This window comes from Corythoichthys intestinalis, chromosome 1 (genome assembly GCF_030265065.1).
Source record: "Corythoichthys intestinalis isolate RoL2023-P3 chromosome 1, ASM3026506v1, whole genome shotgun sequence".
In the NCBI taxonomy this organism is placed as follows: domain Eukaryota; kingdom Metazoa; phylum Chordata; class Actinopteri; order Syngnathiformes; family Syngnathidae; genus Corythoichthys; species Corythoichthys intestinalis.
Window position 1 is genome coordinate 66,240,953 of NC_080395.1, and position 15,789 is coordinate 66,256,741.

Here is a 15,789-nt window from a genome sequence, read left to right on the forward strand (position 1 = left end):
TGTGCATCTGTTTTCCTTCATTTTAATTTAGTTCTTAATATTGTATTTATAATAAACAAAATACAAAAAGACAAATATCTATATTATAGTGATAGGATGAAATGTACTGAGGCTCGTCTCCAATAATGCGAGGGAGGGAGGTTTCAACAAAGCATGACACGATGCTCTTTATTTGGGCGAAACCTGGAAATGACAAAAATGAAGCCCCTCTGGCCGGCTTAACCATGTGATTGCTTCAGAATCAGAAAGTAGTTTGAAAACATTGCAAAGGCACTACTGACCACAGTATTAAGCGCCTGTCATCTCACGTTTTGAGGATTCCAGGCTTTGAAAGATTAAAACGATTTTTAAAAAAAAATATCGCTAGCTTTGGATAAAGCCAAATTCTGTGGGAAAGCTATTATATAGTATTATCCTTAGAGCCCTTGTTGCATTTTGTTCATAGAGTAACAGGCACAATACATTCATGTGTTTTTAAAACAATTAACTCAACTGTTGACCTCTTGTGCTTCAAGACAACTTATTGGCACCAAAAAGCTTTATTTGGCCATCACTTAATACAATAATTGTGAATAGTCTTTTTTTTTTTTTTTTTTAAATGACAAAAAAGTCACTTGGTCTATGAAGAGTTAAAGGTCTTAACTTTTGAATTAGCTAACCATTGTAGTGACCACTGTCCCTGAAATGAGTTTAAGACAGCTTTAAAAATGACACAGCATTCTTTATTATTTATTACCACTTTTATTTACATAAATATTTCTGTTGGTTTAAGCATGGCCAGAAACCCAACTTTAACCCAAACACTAGCTGATGGTTTCTAGGTGAGGCGTGGGGGTCACTTCTTCTCCAGAGCTTCAGCTCCAGCTTCCAGTGTGGGCGGAGCTTCTTTAGCCTCTCGGTGAGCGGGGAACACCTCCCACGGTGTGTTCAAGTCAAACTTCCGAAACTCCTGTGCCAGCTCCACGGGCTCAGCTACAACACGCTTCAGTTCGTCGTCGTAGCGCACCTGGCAGAAGGACAGGTACAATTATTAGACTGAATTGTAAATTTAAAAAGTGATCTGAAAAAAAGGACTTGGATTGAAGTCATCCCACGTAACATTGGCATTCGAGATGTCATGTCGAAAGTGATAGTAATTAAGAGTTAAAACTAGGTGTTCATCTCATGTCTTTAATTTCGACCTCTCAGTCATCCTCCTCTGTTTACATGTTGGCCTCACCCACACAACACAAGTTCCATTGAGACGACGATATTGGCAGAGTAACTAGGCAGGAGGAGGTTCATGTTTATAGATATGGGACAGCTACAGATGATGTCACGTCATTGAAGCGTGTCACAAGCTGGTCAAATCAACTGTCTACACTGAAGAATTATTACTGTAACCACAAAATATCCAGTTCATGCTTTGAATCCATCCATCCATTATCTGCTGCTTAATCCGGAGTCAGGTAGCGGGGGCAGCAGCTTTAACAGGGAAACCCAGACTTCCTTCTCCTTAGCTACTTCAAATCCTCCGGCAGGATCCCAAGGCGTTCCCAGGCTAGCCGAGGGACACTGTCTCTCCAGCGTGTCCTGGGTCGAGCACTCACTGACATTTTATCATGTAGAACAAACTCAGATAAAAAGCTTGAAAAAATAATGATTAGTTCAAAAGTGCAACTCTTTAGCATTCAGAAACACTAAATGAATAAAAAACATTGTGGTGGTCAGTAAATGTTACTTTTATAGACCATGTGCAGGGAAATATACTGGACTGTCTCAGGAAATTAGAATACACAATATTCTAATTTTTTGAGACAGTCCTGTGTATATATACAGGACTGTCTCAGGAAATTAGAATACACAATATTCTAATTTCCTGACTGTCTCAGGTCTATTCTGAGGGAAAAAAATATGGAATCACGAGAAACAAAGAAATAATCAAGACACATCTCTTGTATTTAGTAGCACCACATCTGGCTTGCAGTCTCTGAGGCATGGACTTGAGTATTCTTCATCAATTTGGTGCCAGCCCTCTTTGATTGCAGTTGCCACATCATCCTTGTGGGTCGGAACCTTGCTGTGGACCATTTCCCCCCCCCAATTTCCACCACAGGTTTTCAACAGGATTGAGATCTGGGCTATTTGCAGGCCATGACATTGACTGGATGAGTTTCTCCGTGGAATGCTTTAACAGTTTTAGCTCTGTCATGACGCATGCATCTGGCATGATGCATTGTCATCTTGGAAAATGACAAACATTTTCAATTGAATGGATAAGATAGCTGTCTAAAATTTCAATGTAAACTTGTGCATTTATTGAAGATTTAACCACAGCCATCTCCCCAGTGCCTTTACCTGACATGCAACCCCATATCATCAAGGACTAAGGGAATTTTGAAGTTTTCTTCATCATTTGTCATCTTAGTCATTTAGTCATCTTTGTAAATCTCACTGGAACAGCACCAAACAAAACTACAGCATCATCACCTTGTCCAATGCAGATTCTTGACAAGGTGACGATTCCATATTTTTTTCTCAAAATAGAGTGATTCCATATACATTTCCCTGCACTTCGTCTATAAAAGTAACATTTACTGACCAACACAATGTTTTTTTATTCATTTCTTTTAGTGTTTCTGAATGCTAAAGAGTTGCACTTTTGAACCAATTCATTATTTTGTTTAAAACTTTTGATCCGAGTTTGTTCTACATGATAAAATGTCTGAATGAGTGCTCGTCCGAGACTGGCGATTCCATACTTTTTGCAAAGAGTTGGATTAGAGGTTCTTCGATGCGCGTTTAAGAGAATTGACATGGTCCTTAAAGGGACTGTGGATTCATATTGATGATTTGTTTCTAAATACATTAACTATGTTTAAAGATCACTGCTGCAAACGTTCACATTTGCTGAAGTACAGCAAGAAACTTTCTACTCATTCAGCAGAATTTTTGGGGGGGCGGGGGTACAGGGTACCAGGTGACATCACCTAGAACTCTGCCTTCTAGCTATGTATAAAGATTAGCGCTGTCTATGGCTATTTGGAATAATTGCAACTTGTTCATTTACTTCCCCGACAAGTTATAGCCCCCGATCACCTACATACATAATGTCTTGTGTGTTTTATGTTATATGGGCTTTGTTTAATAAAGCACAAACCGAATGGCATAACAGCACACCGGGACAACCTGCTGGCAAGCAGTGGGTTATGCAGGACTGGCCCACAGTAGGTGTGTTCCTTACTTAAATATGCTGCCTACCAACAAACAACCTTTTTAAAAAGTGGTCGGAAATGTTCGCTGAATACTAGAAGAGTAACAAAAATTGGCTAATTAGCAACTAAATCTTACCTCAACATATCCTGACAGAGGGAAGTCCTTCCTGAATGGATGACCCTCAAAGCCATAGTCGGTCAGAATGCGCCTAAGGTCAGGATGGTTGGCAAAAAACACACCATACATATCCCAAACCTTTATGAGAAGACAACAACACAACCTCACATATATGGTGATGTTTGTCAACGCAACAATCTTCATTGATAAATGTAGTTTTTGACCTACCTCCCTCTCATACCAGTTAGCAGCCATGTGAACGGGAACAGCAGAGTCCACGGGTGTGAGTTCATCCGTGTATGTTTTAATTCGAATACGTGAGTTGTAGCGTAGGGACAGCAAGTTGTACACAATCTAAAAAACAAACAAAAAACATGCCACACAGTATATCATGATTTGGTCTGTGCAAAATCATCCATCAAATTAGGACATTATGCCGGCAAATGTAATTTTCACTGGTGAAAAATGGTTCATGTATTGACGCAAAAAAACCAAGAAGTGCTGTACCTCAAAGCGGTTCTGCCGTGTAGGAATATCGACAGCTGTAAGGTCGATCATGTTTCTGAACTGCGCATTAGTGTGATCCCTGAGGAACGTCAGAACCGGGATCACGCCGTCAGGATGGATCATCACCTCTAGCTCGTTATAACACGTCACCTAAACGGAAACACATACACACACTTTTCAAAATTACCGCACCTACAAAGTCAAGTGCTGCGAGAACCGCATTAAGTAGAGCGCCTGTGTGGATATGTGTGGCATGATGTGTTCTAATCAGGGATGTCAATAGTATCAAAGTATTGATACTGAAATATGGTATTCACCATATTTCATCGCAAAAGTATCAATGCTCAGTAATTTTTTTGTATTTGCACTTTTACTGGAAATTCGTTGCTAAACTTAATTTTGCACTACTCTTGATAGTACCAGTAATGGATATTTTTTGCCTTTTCGTTATTGACTCATTGGCTGCCATTGACGGCACTAGACATTTGTTGCCACCCTCCCAGTTCAAATGGGTTGGACGTCTACTAGTGATAAACTCATTTAAAGTTTTTATTTAGTTTTGGAAACTGTTGAAACACATTTTAGAATTGTGATAACAGTTGTCCTTAAGGTATTCCAATTGTCTTATTTCATTCATAACCATATGCATCTTCACTTGGATGAAGGTGGACTGAACAGACCTGAACCTGCTGGATGTACTTCGGCATGATCTCAGCCACGTACTCCCCAAACGCGGCCAACTGGCTATGGGCAACTGCATCCTTGGGCCGCACAGTGGCTGTGAAAAAGACGTTGGTTGGTTCATAGGTTAAATACTGAACGTCTGACGACTTCTACGAATAATCTTGAGACGGTTACTGTATTTTTCGGACTATAAGTCGCATTTTTTCCCCCCCATAGTTTGGCTGGGGGTGCGACTTAGACTCTGGAGCGACTTATGTGTGAAATTATTAACACATTATTATATAATTTCACATGCTATTTTGGTGTTTTGGAGTGGCACTGATGGTTTGGTAAACTTGATAGCATGTTCTTTATGCTATCGTTATCTGAATAACTGTTAATAGCTATGTTATGTTAACACACCGGCCATATTTGCATTTCCTTGTTCATGCATCATGCAACATTATCATACTGTACACTTATTCAGCATGTTTGTCTTTATTGTATTTTTATTTTAAATTGCCTTTGAAGATGACATCTGTTATATGTTTTGGATTTTATCAATTACATTTCCACATAAAATGCAACTTATACTCCGGTGAGACTTGTTTTCTTTTCCCTCTTCATTGCGCATTTTTGGGCTGGTGCAACTTACACTCAAAAATACGGTACATCAAATCAATATTTTGAAAACACTATAAAGTCAAAATTCCCTTTGTTAGGCGTTTCATAATGTATAGTTGGTAATATTGTGTACTTACGTTTCGTCTCAGTGGTGGAACTCTGCGTTCTGCTTTGTTGCTGCAGGAGACAGGACGTTCTTGCAACTGAGAACATATCAGACCAGAGTGAATACATTTTCAGGATAACATTCTCGAGCTTTGCTGTCATAATTGACCGGTATTAACATTTAAACAAGGCATGTTTTGAATACGAGGGCTGGTGGTGATCATTCGTGGCCAACCATCCCAGTCAAAACGGATTGGACGCCTAGCGGCGTCAATGGCAGTAAATAAGTAAACACATTTTAAGAATGTTAGTTTTCAACAGATATCAATATCCCACCTTTCTTAATATAGGAAAATATCGACAAAAAAGTAACGCCAATTATAGCCATTTGCCTACAGCTTGATTTTCAAAATCTTGGTTTTGATATATTTGCCTTTCCGAGCCCTATACTCGAATGCAAGTTTTTTTTTGTTTTGTTTTTTACATAAAGTACCTGTCCTTCATACACGACCAATGATCAGAATCTGCATCCACATCCCGCATAAACATTCAATGAAACTAAGTTGCTACGCATTTAGCTAGCTCGAAGGTCAAATCTTTTAACATTCAGCCGTATCAATTGCCCGTATTGTTGCCAAACGGCACACAATGACAAAATTAATCAACGAGCGTTTCATTATTGATAGTCCACCAATGTTTAAAGAATTCTTACTGTTGTAACTCCGTCCAAGACCTCCGCGCACTAAGCGTACAAGCGAAGCTGCCATGTCGACGGTGGTCGCCCTCTTCTTGATAGTGTCACTACAAACTAAGGACACTATTCAGGCTCTGACGCCTCCTGCTGGACTGGAGGAACAATAAGCGCCTGCAAGTGCCTAGAGCAGGGGTCCCCAAACTTTTTCCTGTGAGGGCCACATAACCCTTCTCTTCTCTGATGAGGGGCCGGGGTCAGTTTGTAACAGAAAAAGTGTGACGATTGCAGGAGTGCCTAAATGTAAAAATGTATTGTTTTTCAGAAAGCCACAATCAAATAACCCTTTCTGGATTCTTCACGGAACCAAAGTAAATAAAATAAAAATGATATAATATAATATAGTATAATATAATATAATTAGGGCTGTCAAACGATTAAAATTTTTAAGCGAGTTAATCACAGCTTAAAAATTAATCGTAATTAATCGCAATTCAAACATCTCTAAAATATGCCTTATTTTTCTGTAAATTATTGTTGGAATGGAAAGATAAGACACAAGACGGATATATACATTCAACATACTGTACGTAAGTACTGTATTTGTTTATTATAACAATAAATCAACAAGATGGCATTAACATTAATATTCTGTCAAAGCAATCCCTGGATAGAACGACTTGTAGTTCTTAAAAGATAGATTTTAGTACAAATTATAGAAATTTTATGTTAAAACCCCTCTTAATGTTTTCGTTTTAATAAAATTGGTAAAATTTTCAATCAAAAAAATTAACTAGTAGCTCACCATTGTTGTCAAGAATTACACAATGCTCATGGTGCATAAAATCAGTCGCACCCAAGCGCCAGCAGAGGGAGACAAAAAACACAAGTAACAAGTGGACGTGACACTGCTGTCATTTTAATCTGTTTGAGCGGGGCATATGCGTTAATTGCGTCAAATATTTTAACGTGATTAATGAAAAAAATTAATTACCGCCCGTTAACGCGATAACTTTGACAGCCCTTAATATAATATAATATAATATAATATAATCAGGGGTGCACATAATTTTTTTGCCCAGGTTCTCAGAGGAGGACCTGGAGATGTGACTTGGTCCTCATTGAGCTTGAGAGCCGACCCACCTGATGCGATAAATTTATGACAAGCTTTACTTAGAGCCAATTAACTTTGATTAATTATATTAACAGTTAATGCTTGATTAACATCAACTGGCACAACAAAATTGCCATTACTTTGAAGTGAAATGTAAAGAAATAAACATAAAAGCACCAATTCAAAATAAAGGGCATTATGCGGCTCCCACATTAACTCCAAGCCTTTTTAAAAGTGGGATGTCCTCCTCATAAGACCTCATTGAACGTGTATGTTTAGCTTTGTAAAATGCGAGCAAAAACACGTTTGTCAGTGCATGTCGCTGTTCATTACCTTTATTCCGCCCTATTCCGCCACATGTCCATAGGGCGAGTGGGGTCCTGTTTGACATCGATAGTTTGCTTAATTGCCACATGCTCTCTGTTTTTTTCGTGCTTTTTAAAGTTTGGATGGCTGAAATTCTTTGACCCTACATAAAATGCGTTGCTCTAATCGGCGACATTGGGATTCTCACAGCACATTTTGTACCGCATTTCCGTGCGAGCATCATTCACTTCTAGCCATGGTACCTCCTGTAGCCACTTTTCAGCAAAAGTCCTTTTTTTCGGTAGCTCCGGTGACGTCTCTGTCGTCTGTCTGTCTTTTGACGGGGGTGGGGGAACACGGAAGTAATTACTCAGTGTGGCCTGCCTCATCGACATTTTGAGAAGTTATTTTCTCGTGTCCGCCGCAAATAGTGGTCAGCCATCGGTACGCAAAAGCGTATGGAAGCCGTTGAGGGCCAGCGCGTTTGTCTACGTCCAGTACGCATGTGTGGACCACTTATGTGCACCCCTGAATATAATATAATATAATATAATATCATGTAATGTAATATAATATAATAATACTGTATTAATTAAATAGATAATAACCAAATAACCATTGCTCAGTTCTTCACAGAAAAAAGCCAGGACATAAATAACTCTATTGGAAAAAAAAAAAAATTTTTTTTTTTTTTTTTTGTTCAGGGGGCCGGACCAAATGTGGCTGCGGGCCGTATCCGGCCCGCGGGCCGTAGTTTGGGGACCCCTGGCCTAGAGAGTCACATTCCTCAAATTCTCCCTGTCTATGCTCTGTCCCACCTGTAATAAAATCCAGCTCATGCTGGTTTGTGTACCAGCAAAACCAGTAACAAAACACATCAAATCCTGGGGTGACAAGCAAGCATTGGAAAGCATGCAAAACTCCAGACAGGAAGACCGTAGCTCAGCGGTGTCCAAACTATTACTAGAACTACTAGCCCGCAGCAAATATTTGAAAATAAAAATACATTGAAAATTCCAACCATTAGAGATTAGAAGCATAAAAATCAGTCTACATTTTGTTGCACTTAACTTCAGCACTAGATGAAGTTAGTCATATAAACAGTGCATTAATTGATTTAAATGATGAATTAAAGTTGTTGCCTCTAGCCCTTAAATCATTCACTGCCATTTTAAGCCAATGGCAGGCAATGGTTACATTTTGGGGCATTTCACATCATTTCCTATTGATTTTTGGTCACTTCCTGTTGATTTTGAGTTACTGAAAAGGAAGTGACTTAAAAATGTCCCCAAATGAATAGGAAGTGACTCAAAATCAACAGGATGTAACCTGTAAATGCCCTAAAATGAACAGTGACGGTAGCATCATACTGCATCATTGACAAAAAAATCAGGCAGTGTTTAAATATTTTATTCACGAAATACTGCAAAAAGCTTAAAAGACAAAAACAGGGGGATGTGGAAGGGGAAAAAATTTATCACACTGAGGTGCTTGTAAAACAAAACCAAATACAAATTGAATTCTCAAGGTATTTTAAAAAGTTTGCATTCACATGCAATTTGATAAACTGTATTACTGTGCCTTACAATACAAAATATGGTACATTCGTTCAAAACCGCAAACCAAAAACCACGCAAGGTAGGATTTTTCCAATACATGTTTACTCCTAGTTGTACTGTATTCAATTTACAACAAAAATGTGAACAATCCATTAAAACTTTGAAAATGCTTCATAAAAAAATTAAAAGCTACAATAAGAACTGCTGTCTTTCCGCAAGACTGTACAAAATGGTACAACCGTCCAGCAGTGGGTGCATCATGCGATGCTACACTCCTATTGGGACTGGGCACACACCTGTCCATAGAATTTCCTCAGCATCTTTAGCTGGGCAGTATGCACAAGGATGTGAGGCCGGACAGATGCCAGCTTCTGACACGCCTCCTCAGGGGTCCAACGGTGCAGCTGTCGGAAAGTAACATTTCAGAATCAAAATGACACAGCAGTACAGTAAAAACTGTACCTCTATTTTGTACTGTTGCTGAAAATATCATTCATGAACTTTGACTTTTCTAGAAAAAAAATCTACTTTGTATACCACATCATGATTTTGTTCTCAAACTTTAGACACATGTATTACCCAGTAAGAATATTGTATTCGTCAACAATGATAAGGAAAATATTTTGTCAACGAACACTTTTTTCATGACGATGATGAGATGTTAACGAGCTAAAAACGTGTTTTGGGAGACTAAAACTTAACGAGCCGAATGCCAGGGCAATGCGCAATAGTTTCCGTCACATCTTCACAATGTGTGACATTTTATGTGTAGTTAGCCTGCATCGTAGCAGTGTCTGGTTATGTCACTCCTGATGTGCTGCTCCCCCCAAAGACTCACCAGTGTCATCTGCAAACACTCCAGTTTGCACACACGGTAAGATTTGTTTTCTTATTTTGGCCATAGATAATATACAATGTTGCTTTAGCCTTTAAAGGTCGGCGCTGAGTGATCATCACACACGAAATGTAACTTGTAGCATTAGCATAGCATTCGCGTTAGCATTAGGCTAATGCTAACAATGAGCATCCTCTTAAACTCGAACCACAGACTTCGTAATTCCTATTGACCTTACACTTCGTCATTCTTTGCGTCATACCTCATCGTAGGGGGCCGAGCTTCATTTAGTAATAACCGAAGACGGCACACACTCATGTCGGATTTAAGATTGGATTTTTTAAGAACTACGAAAGCTGTACCGTATACAAACAGGAAGGATTGTCTCAGGAGTGATTTGTTTGAGGATTCAAGGTAAATATTATGTTTTTCATACCGTGCATGCATTTTGAAACGTTGTGAAAAAAAAATCAATGGGAGAATGGGAACCGCTACGGCATTGGCGTCATTCTTCAACATATATACGTAAAATAGATGCATAATTGCCCGGTTTTTTGCTCTTTTAACAAAGAATCGAGACAGTTTTATGTCCATATCTATAAAGAATTCAGTGATTTAAGCATTTATTGACAATAATTTTTTGACGGAAAAAGCCATTGTGCAGCCCTCTTACCATAAAAAACAGCTAACAGACTAGCATCATTTGACAGATTTAAGTAAATTCAAACTGCCCTTTTTTTTTTGCTTTTAACCAAGAATTGAGACCGTTTTACATCCATATCTATGGTGTTATGGTGTTAGGGATTTAAGCATTTATTCACAAGAATTTCAACATAAAAAGCTCTTTGCTGTGGACTTATGGTAAGGCGGCGTCACAGTGAACTTAAAGACGAGCCGCACATTCACCATTTTTACGTAAAATACTACCTGCACGGTTTATTTTGCTTTTAACCAAGAATTGAGACTGTTTTACGTCCGTATCTATGAAGAAGGGCTATCTCATACGCATAGATTTTATACTTGCAAGTCACTTTTGAGATTTTAACTTATCATGCACTACAAAGGGAAATGCTCCACAATTTCATTGTACAACTGTATAATGACAATAAAGGGCTATTCTATTCTATAAAAAGTTGTGATTGTATATATAATTTATTAGTAATCTATTTATAGATTAAAATTGATTCTGCATGCTTTCCTCAAGTATTATGTTTCTGATGTGAAAATTGAGTGATTTATTAGCTGTTGAAAACATGCAGTAAATAAAAGAAAAAAGTCGGTATTTTGGGCAAAAACTTATATTTTAAATATTGCTATTGATCCTGAAAATATAGGGGCTTATGTCTGCATTTGGTGAATATTGTGCATCTAGTGAGTGAATTTTATAGCCATTTTAAGTTTTGTTATACATCTATAAAAAATAATCGGGATTTTATTAGGGAACAACTTTGAATTTTTGATGCCTCTGCTCAAGGAGACTCATACATGGCTAAGGTAGGTGTCCGTTTTGGGTTTAGGTCGGTAGCAGCTTAGGTTTTGAAAATATTTGAAATTCAAGTTTTTGAAAATAGGCCCCCTTCGAATCAGCTCCGTTTCCTGTGTCATGTCAATAGGTTATGAAGTCTATGCTCTGACAAATATGACAATTTTTTTTTTTTTTAACACATACAGTTCGAGGCATCCAGGTGGGTATAATCAATTGAAAACAATGTACTGTTTTCCTGCTGAGTGTGTATTATCACCTAGTTGGTGTAGTCTTTGTAGATGCTACAATATGTGCTCGTCTGTTAATGTTCATTCGAAATAGTTGGAAATCTATATTTATGGAGGTTTTTTTTGAGATTCTACAGACATTTTTTTGGGGGGGGTAAAACCTCGACTAAAACTAGACAATTAGACTAGAACTAATAAGTATCATCGTCCAAAAGACTAAGACGAAAATTAAAATGGCTGCCAAAAATAACACTGCCCAGTTAAGTCCTCAAGAAAATGCAAATAAAAAATATGCTTTTTTTGACAAAACCTAACTCACCCGAATGAGGTAAGCAGCAGCCAGCGTAGCACTGCGGGATCGTCCAGCCTTGCAGTGGACGTATACGCATGTTCCATTCTCTCGGTGTTGCATAGCAAACTCAACTCCCCTGTGCAGGTTCTCCATACTGGGAACACCGGTTAGGTCAACTGTGCTTAGCCTCAGTTGCTCCACTCCAACAGCCTTCCACTCCTGCCAATTTATGCAATATTAGTAATAAATGCGATGCAATAAACATTTTAGGTTCTTGACTATTTGTGACATCTTCAGTTTTGATTGTGGGCTATAATGTTTTCAAGTACAATGGCTGCCTTTGTTAATTAAAGGTTATAAAACCCAATGTTACTACAAGCTACTGGTAGGGGTCTCCTTAAAAATCCCCTGAGAGACCAACATTTCCAAAAGGCATGAAAATAATTGATGGACTTGCCATTCAAACCTTTGTGTCAACTTCTTACATGTTCTAAAGTAAATAAACATCGTCCTTTGGAAAGACAGGTTTTTCAAGGTGCATACAAATGAAAGTCACCTCAGCAGAGTTGCAGAAGATTTTGGTCTCATAGTTCTCATTCATTGTGATAACTCCTCGGACGTTTTCACCTTCTACCAGCTGAGACAAGAAAGAACATTCATTCATTCAAACAAAACAAATAAAAAAACAAACAATTCAACTTGGTCGCTGAATGAACAAGTTCACAGACTTTAGGTTGGCAGTGAATACAAGCGCCAATTGCTGGGACAGTATTTTGCGGCCCCCAACTGACATCCAACTGTAATATTTGTGTATTTTATGATGGCTATTAAACTATATAAATTAATAATTTTAAATAAATGAATCAAACCAATGATCCATTGGGGGTGAGGGGCAATTATTTAACTAGTATTTTCCTGCCAAAAGTAATAAAACAAATATTAATTAAAAAAATCATTCATACAAGGGCGTAGGTTTTCTCAAGGAGGGTAGGGACCCACTTTTCAGGATGCTCAAATTGTCCCCACCAAATTTTGAGCAACTTTATATGTATATACGAGTTCAGTTATATAGGTCAAATAAATTGTCTACCCATATTTTGCAAGGATAGAATTGATGCTCACACAGCCCCAAAAGAAATACATGTCAAAAAACATGATGCTTCCTCCACCTCATTTGAAGAGGAGGGATATTAGAAGTTTTTTTTTTTTTGTCCAGCACCAGCCACTGCAAGTAACTTAAAAAGACGCCAATGTTGTGGAAGTGGGGAATATACCACTAATTTTGCTACTGAAAGTCAGACCTGCATCAGAGTTAGCATGACATTAAACTGTGTGAACTTGCTAACCTGCAAAACTCGAGTAGGAAGCTGCTTAGAGAGAAGTGTCCTTCTGTTTGTGTGTTCCACTGTTAACGTTAATTAAACTGTGAGGAAATGTAGTTAACTCTGCTGGAAACTATATAGAATTAGAAAAATATGAGCAAGAAGCTGTTTAGAGAGACAGGGGTGCTGCATAACCTCATATGTTGCTCACAAAACACAACTTTCACACATCATAATTAACTATGTACAATTTTTTTTTTTTTTTTTTTTTTTTAAATGCCACAAGCTACCCACACTAGCATTGCGATTGACTGGTCAATTGTGATCGACGTCATGAGCACCCCTGATTTAGCATATCAAATAATTAGGTTCATATTCGTAAGAAATGTAGCGCTGACCCACGTTTACCCAATGTGTTCGGTCTTATTAATGTCCCACCCCAAGCAAAAAGTGCACATGCAGGTTATGCTGTTATACCGTCCCGACCAATGTTGAGACCAAACAAACGCCCTTGAAAAAATACAAAAATAAAAGTCAAAATGGATTGGGCGTCTGTCAACACCAACGGCAGCCAATGAGTTACAGTGTATCACAAAAGTGAGTACACCCCTCGCATTTCTGCGGATATTAAGTATATCTTTTCATTGGACAACACTGACAAAATGACACTTTGACACAATGAAAAGTAGTCTGTGTGCAGCTTATATAATAGAGTTAATTTATTTTCCCCTCAAAATATAGCCATTAATATCTAAACCCCTGGCAACAAAAGTGAGTCGTGTTCTGAAGAGGCTTCCTCCTGGGGTGACAGCCATGCACACCAATTTGATGTAGAGTGCGGCGTATGGTCTGAGCACTAACAGGCTGACCCCCCACCTCTTCAATCTCTGCAGCAATGCTGACAGCACTCATGTAACGAGTCACATGACATTTTGGAGGGAAAATGACAAGCAGTACTCAGTTTGGACATTTAGGGATGTAGGTTTTTTCATAGGGGTGTACTCACTTTTGCTGCCAGGGGTTTAGATATTAACGGCTATATTTTGAGTTGAGTGGAAAATAAATTAAATCGATTATATAAGCTGCACACAGACTACTTTTCATTGTGTCAAACTGTCATTTTGTCAGTGTTGTCCCATGAAAAGATATACTTAAATATATGCAGAAATGCGAGGGGAGTACTCACTTTTGTGATACACTGTAATATGGAGTGAACGCCCATTGTTGTCAATGGAAGCAAGAGTTTTAACTACCACGGTTGAAAGCACCAAATTTTGCTTCTTATATTTCATTGCATACATTTTAAGCCTGACATTTTAAATTAAAAATAAAAATAAAAAATTACAGTAGCTAATGTTAGTGCTGAATCAAAAATAATGAACAAATCTTTTTGAGATGAAGACTGTGATAAAGACAAATGTCCACAATTTCCAAAAACCTACCATAGTGATTTTGTCTGACAGTCGGCAGTACTTTTTTTTCTTTCATTTTTTACATATACAGTAATGATTATTTCCCCCCTATTGGTAAAATATGTTGCGTAAAAGGAAAGGTAACCAGGTATCGGCTGAGCTGCAGATTCATCTTCATTGTTCAGCAGGACAGTGAGGGGGAAGAAAAAGTGTTTGTCGAACCACAGCGTTGATTAATTAATCACTAGTAAACGATAAACAGGACCTGTTTGGTCATGGATCTGAAGGGCAGCGCTCCAAGAAGTACTGTCTCGTCCACACGGTCAAACCACCTTCGCGATGACACCTTCTCCATGATGACATTGTAGGCTAATGTAGGGTAGAAGAGCAGCCTTGCTAAAACTCCGGACATCGCTGAAGAAATCATTACGAATATGTTGTTGTTCGAGCCCCTATTTGGTCAACACACTGTAGCCAGTCAGTCAGTCAGTCGGGACCAAACAGCTGCGCGGCCAAGTTTCAGAATGTGTTGATGTAAAGCCCGCCCTCCAGTCTATTAGTTCCGGTTAGAACAACAATTTCCGGGTACGCCCTTTCAAAATCAATTTCGTTAGTTTTACAGATCACTCCAGTACAAAGCTCCCACAGAAGCCAACAGTTGCCATTCCATTCATACTGTATTTATCGTCAAAAACTTAACTGGGCAGACACACTGGGAACACGTCACAGGCAGCAGTTCTGCAGTATTCTGTGCAAAGTGTCGATTTCAAAACCCACTAATTATGAAGAAATACTCCACCGTGTCAATTTTGAATTTCCTATTATTAACATAGGTGACGGAACCCTGAGGCGTAAGAAACACAGCTACTTAGAATATAATACTAACAATCAACCAAATACACAAATGCAGAACAATTACAAGACTAGTACAATATACTGCATCTCTGTATGCACATATAACTCAATGTACCATATTGGCCCGAATATACGACCGTGTTTTTTGCATTGAAATAACACTGAAAAAGAGAGGGTCGTCTTATATTCGCGGCCTAGACATTATACCCATTCACGAAGCTAAATGGCGGCAGATATCATTGAAGCGATGTTCTGTCATAACAGATCTCAACTACTCTCCCCATTCACGACGCTAGATGGCGCCAGATATCATTCAAGCGATGTTCTGTCATGACAAATTTCAGGTACTCTTTTTAGTTTAACCAGTTTGCATTATTTTATTGCAATGTTTTTCCTTATTCAGATTTGTTTCAAGACTACAGTTAGACTTCGCCTTGATTGTTAATGCAGTTATTGCAATTTTGTTATTTTATCACAAT

General features: G+C 38.4%; 2 protein-coding genes across 2 annotated transcripts; both read right to left on the reverse strand.

Moving 5' to 3' along the window:
* Window positions 1-700: 700 nt before the first annotated feature.
* On the reverse strand, window positions 701-6,037 carry ndufs3 (NADH:ubiquinone oxidoreductase core subunit S3). The gene is made up of 7 exons (XM_057851595.1): window positions 5,924-6,037; window positions 5,244-5,309; window positions 4,500-4,597; window positions 3,820-3,969; window positions 3,541-3,666; window positions 3,331-3,450; window positions 701-1,006 (listed from the first exon to the last, which is right to left on the reverse strand). The coding sequence occupies exons 1-7, from the start codon at window positions 5,976-5,978 to the stop codon at window positions 836-838; spliced, it is 786 nt and encodes a 261-aa protein (XP_057707578.1). The 5' UTR covers window positions 5,979-6,037; the 3' UTR covers window positions 701-835.
* A 2,679-nt stretch (window positions 6,038-8,716) lies between these two features.
* On the reverse strand, window positions 8,717-15,007 carry ptpmt1 (protein tyrosine phosphatase mitochondrial 1). Its single transcript, XM_057851608.1, has 4 exons — window positions 14,721-15,007; window positions 12,278-12,358; window positions 11,749-11,940; window positions 8,717-9,285 (listed from the first exon to the last, which is right to left on the reverse strand). The coding sequence occupies exons 1-4, from the start codon at window positions 14,880-14,882 to the stop codon at window positions 9,157-9,159; spliced, it is 564 nt and encodes a 187-aa protein (XP_057707591.1). The 5' UTR covers window positions 14,883-15,007; the 3' UTR covers window positions 8,717-9,156.
* Between the last annotated feature and the right edge of the window lie 782 nt (window positions 15,008-15,789).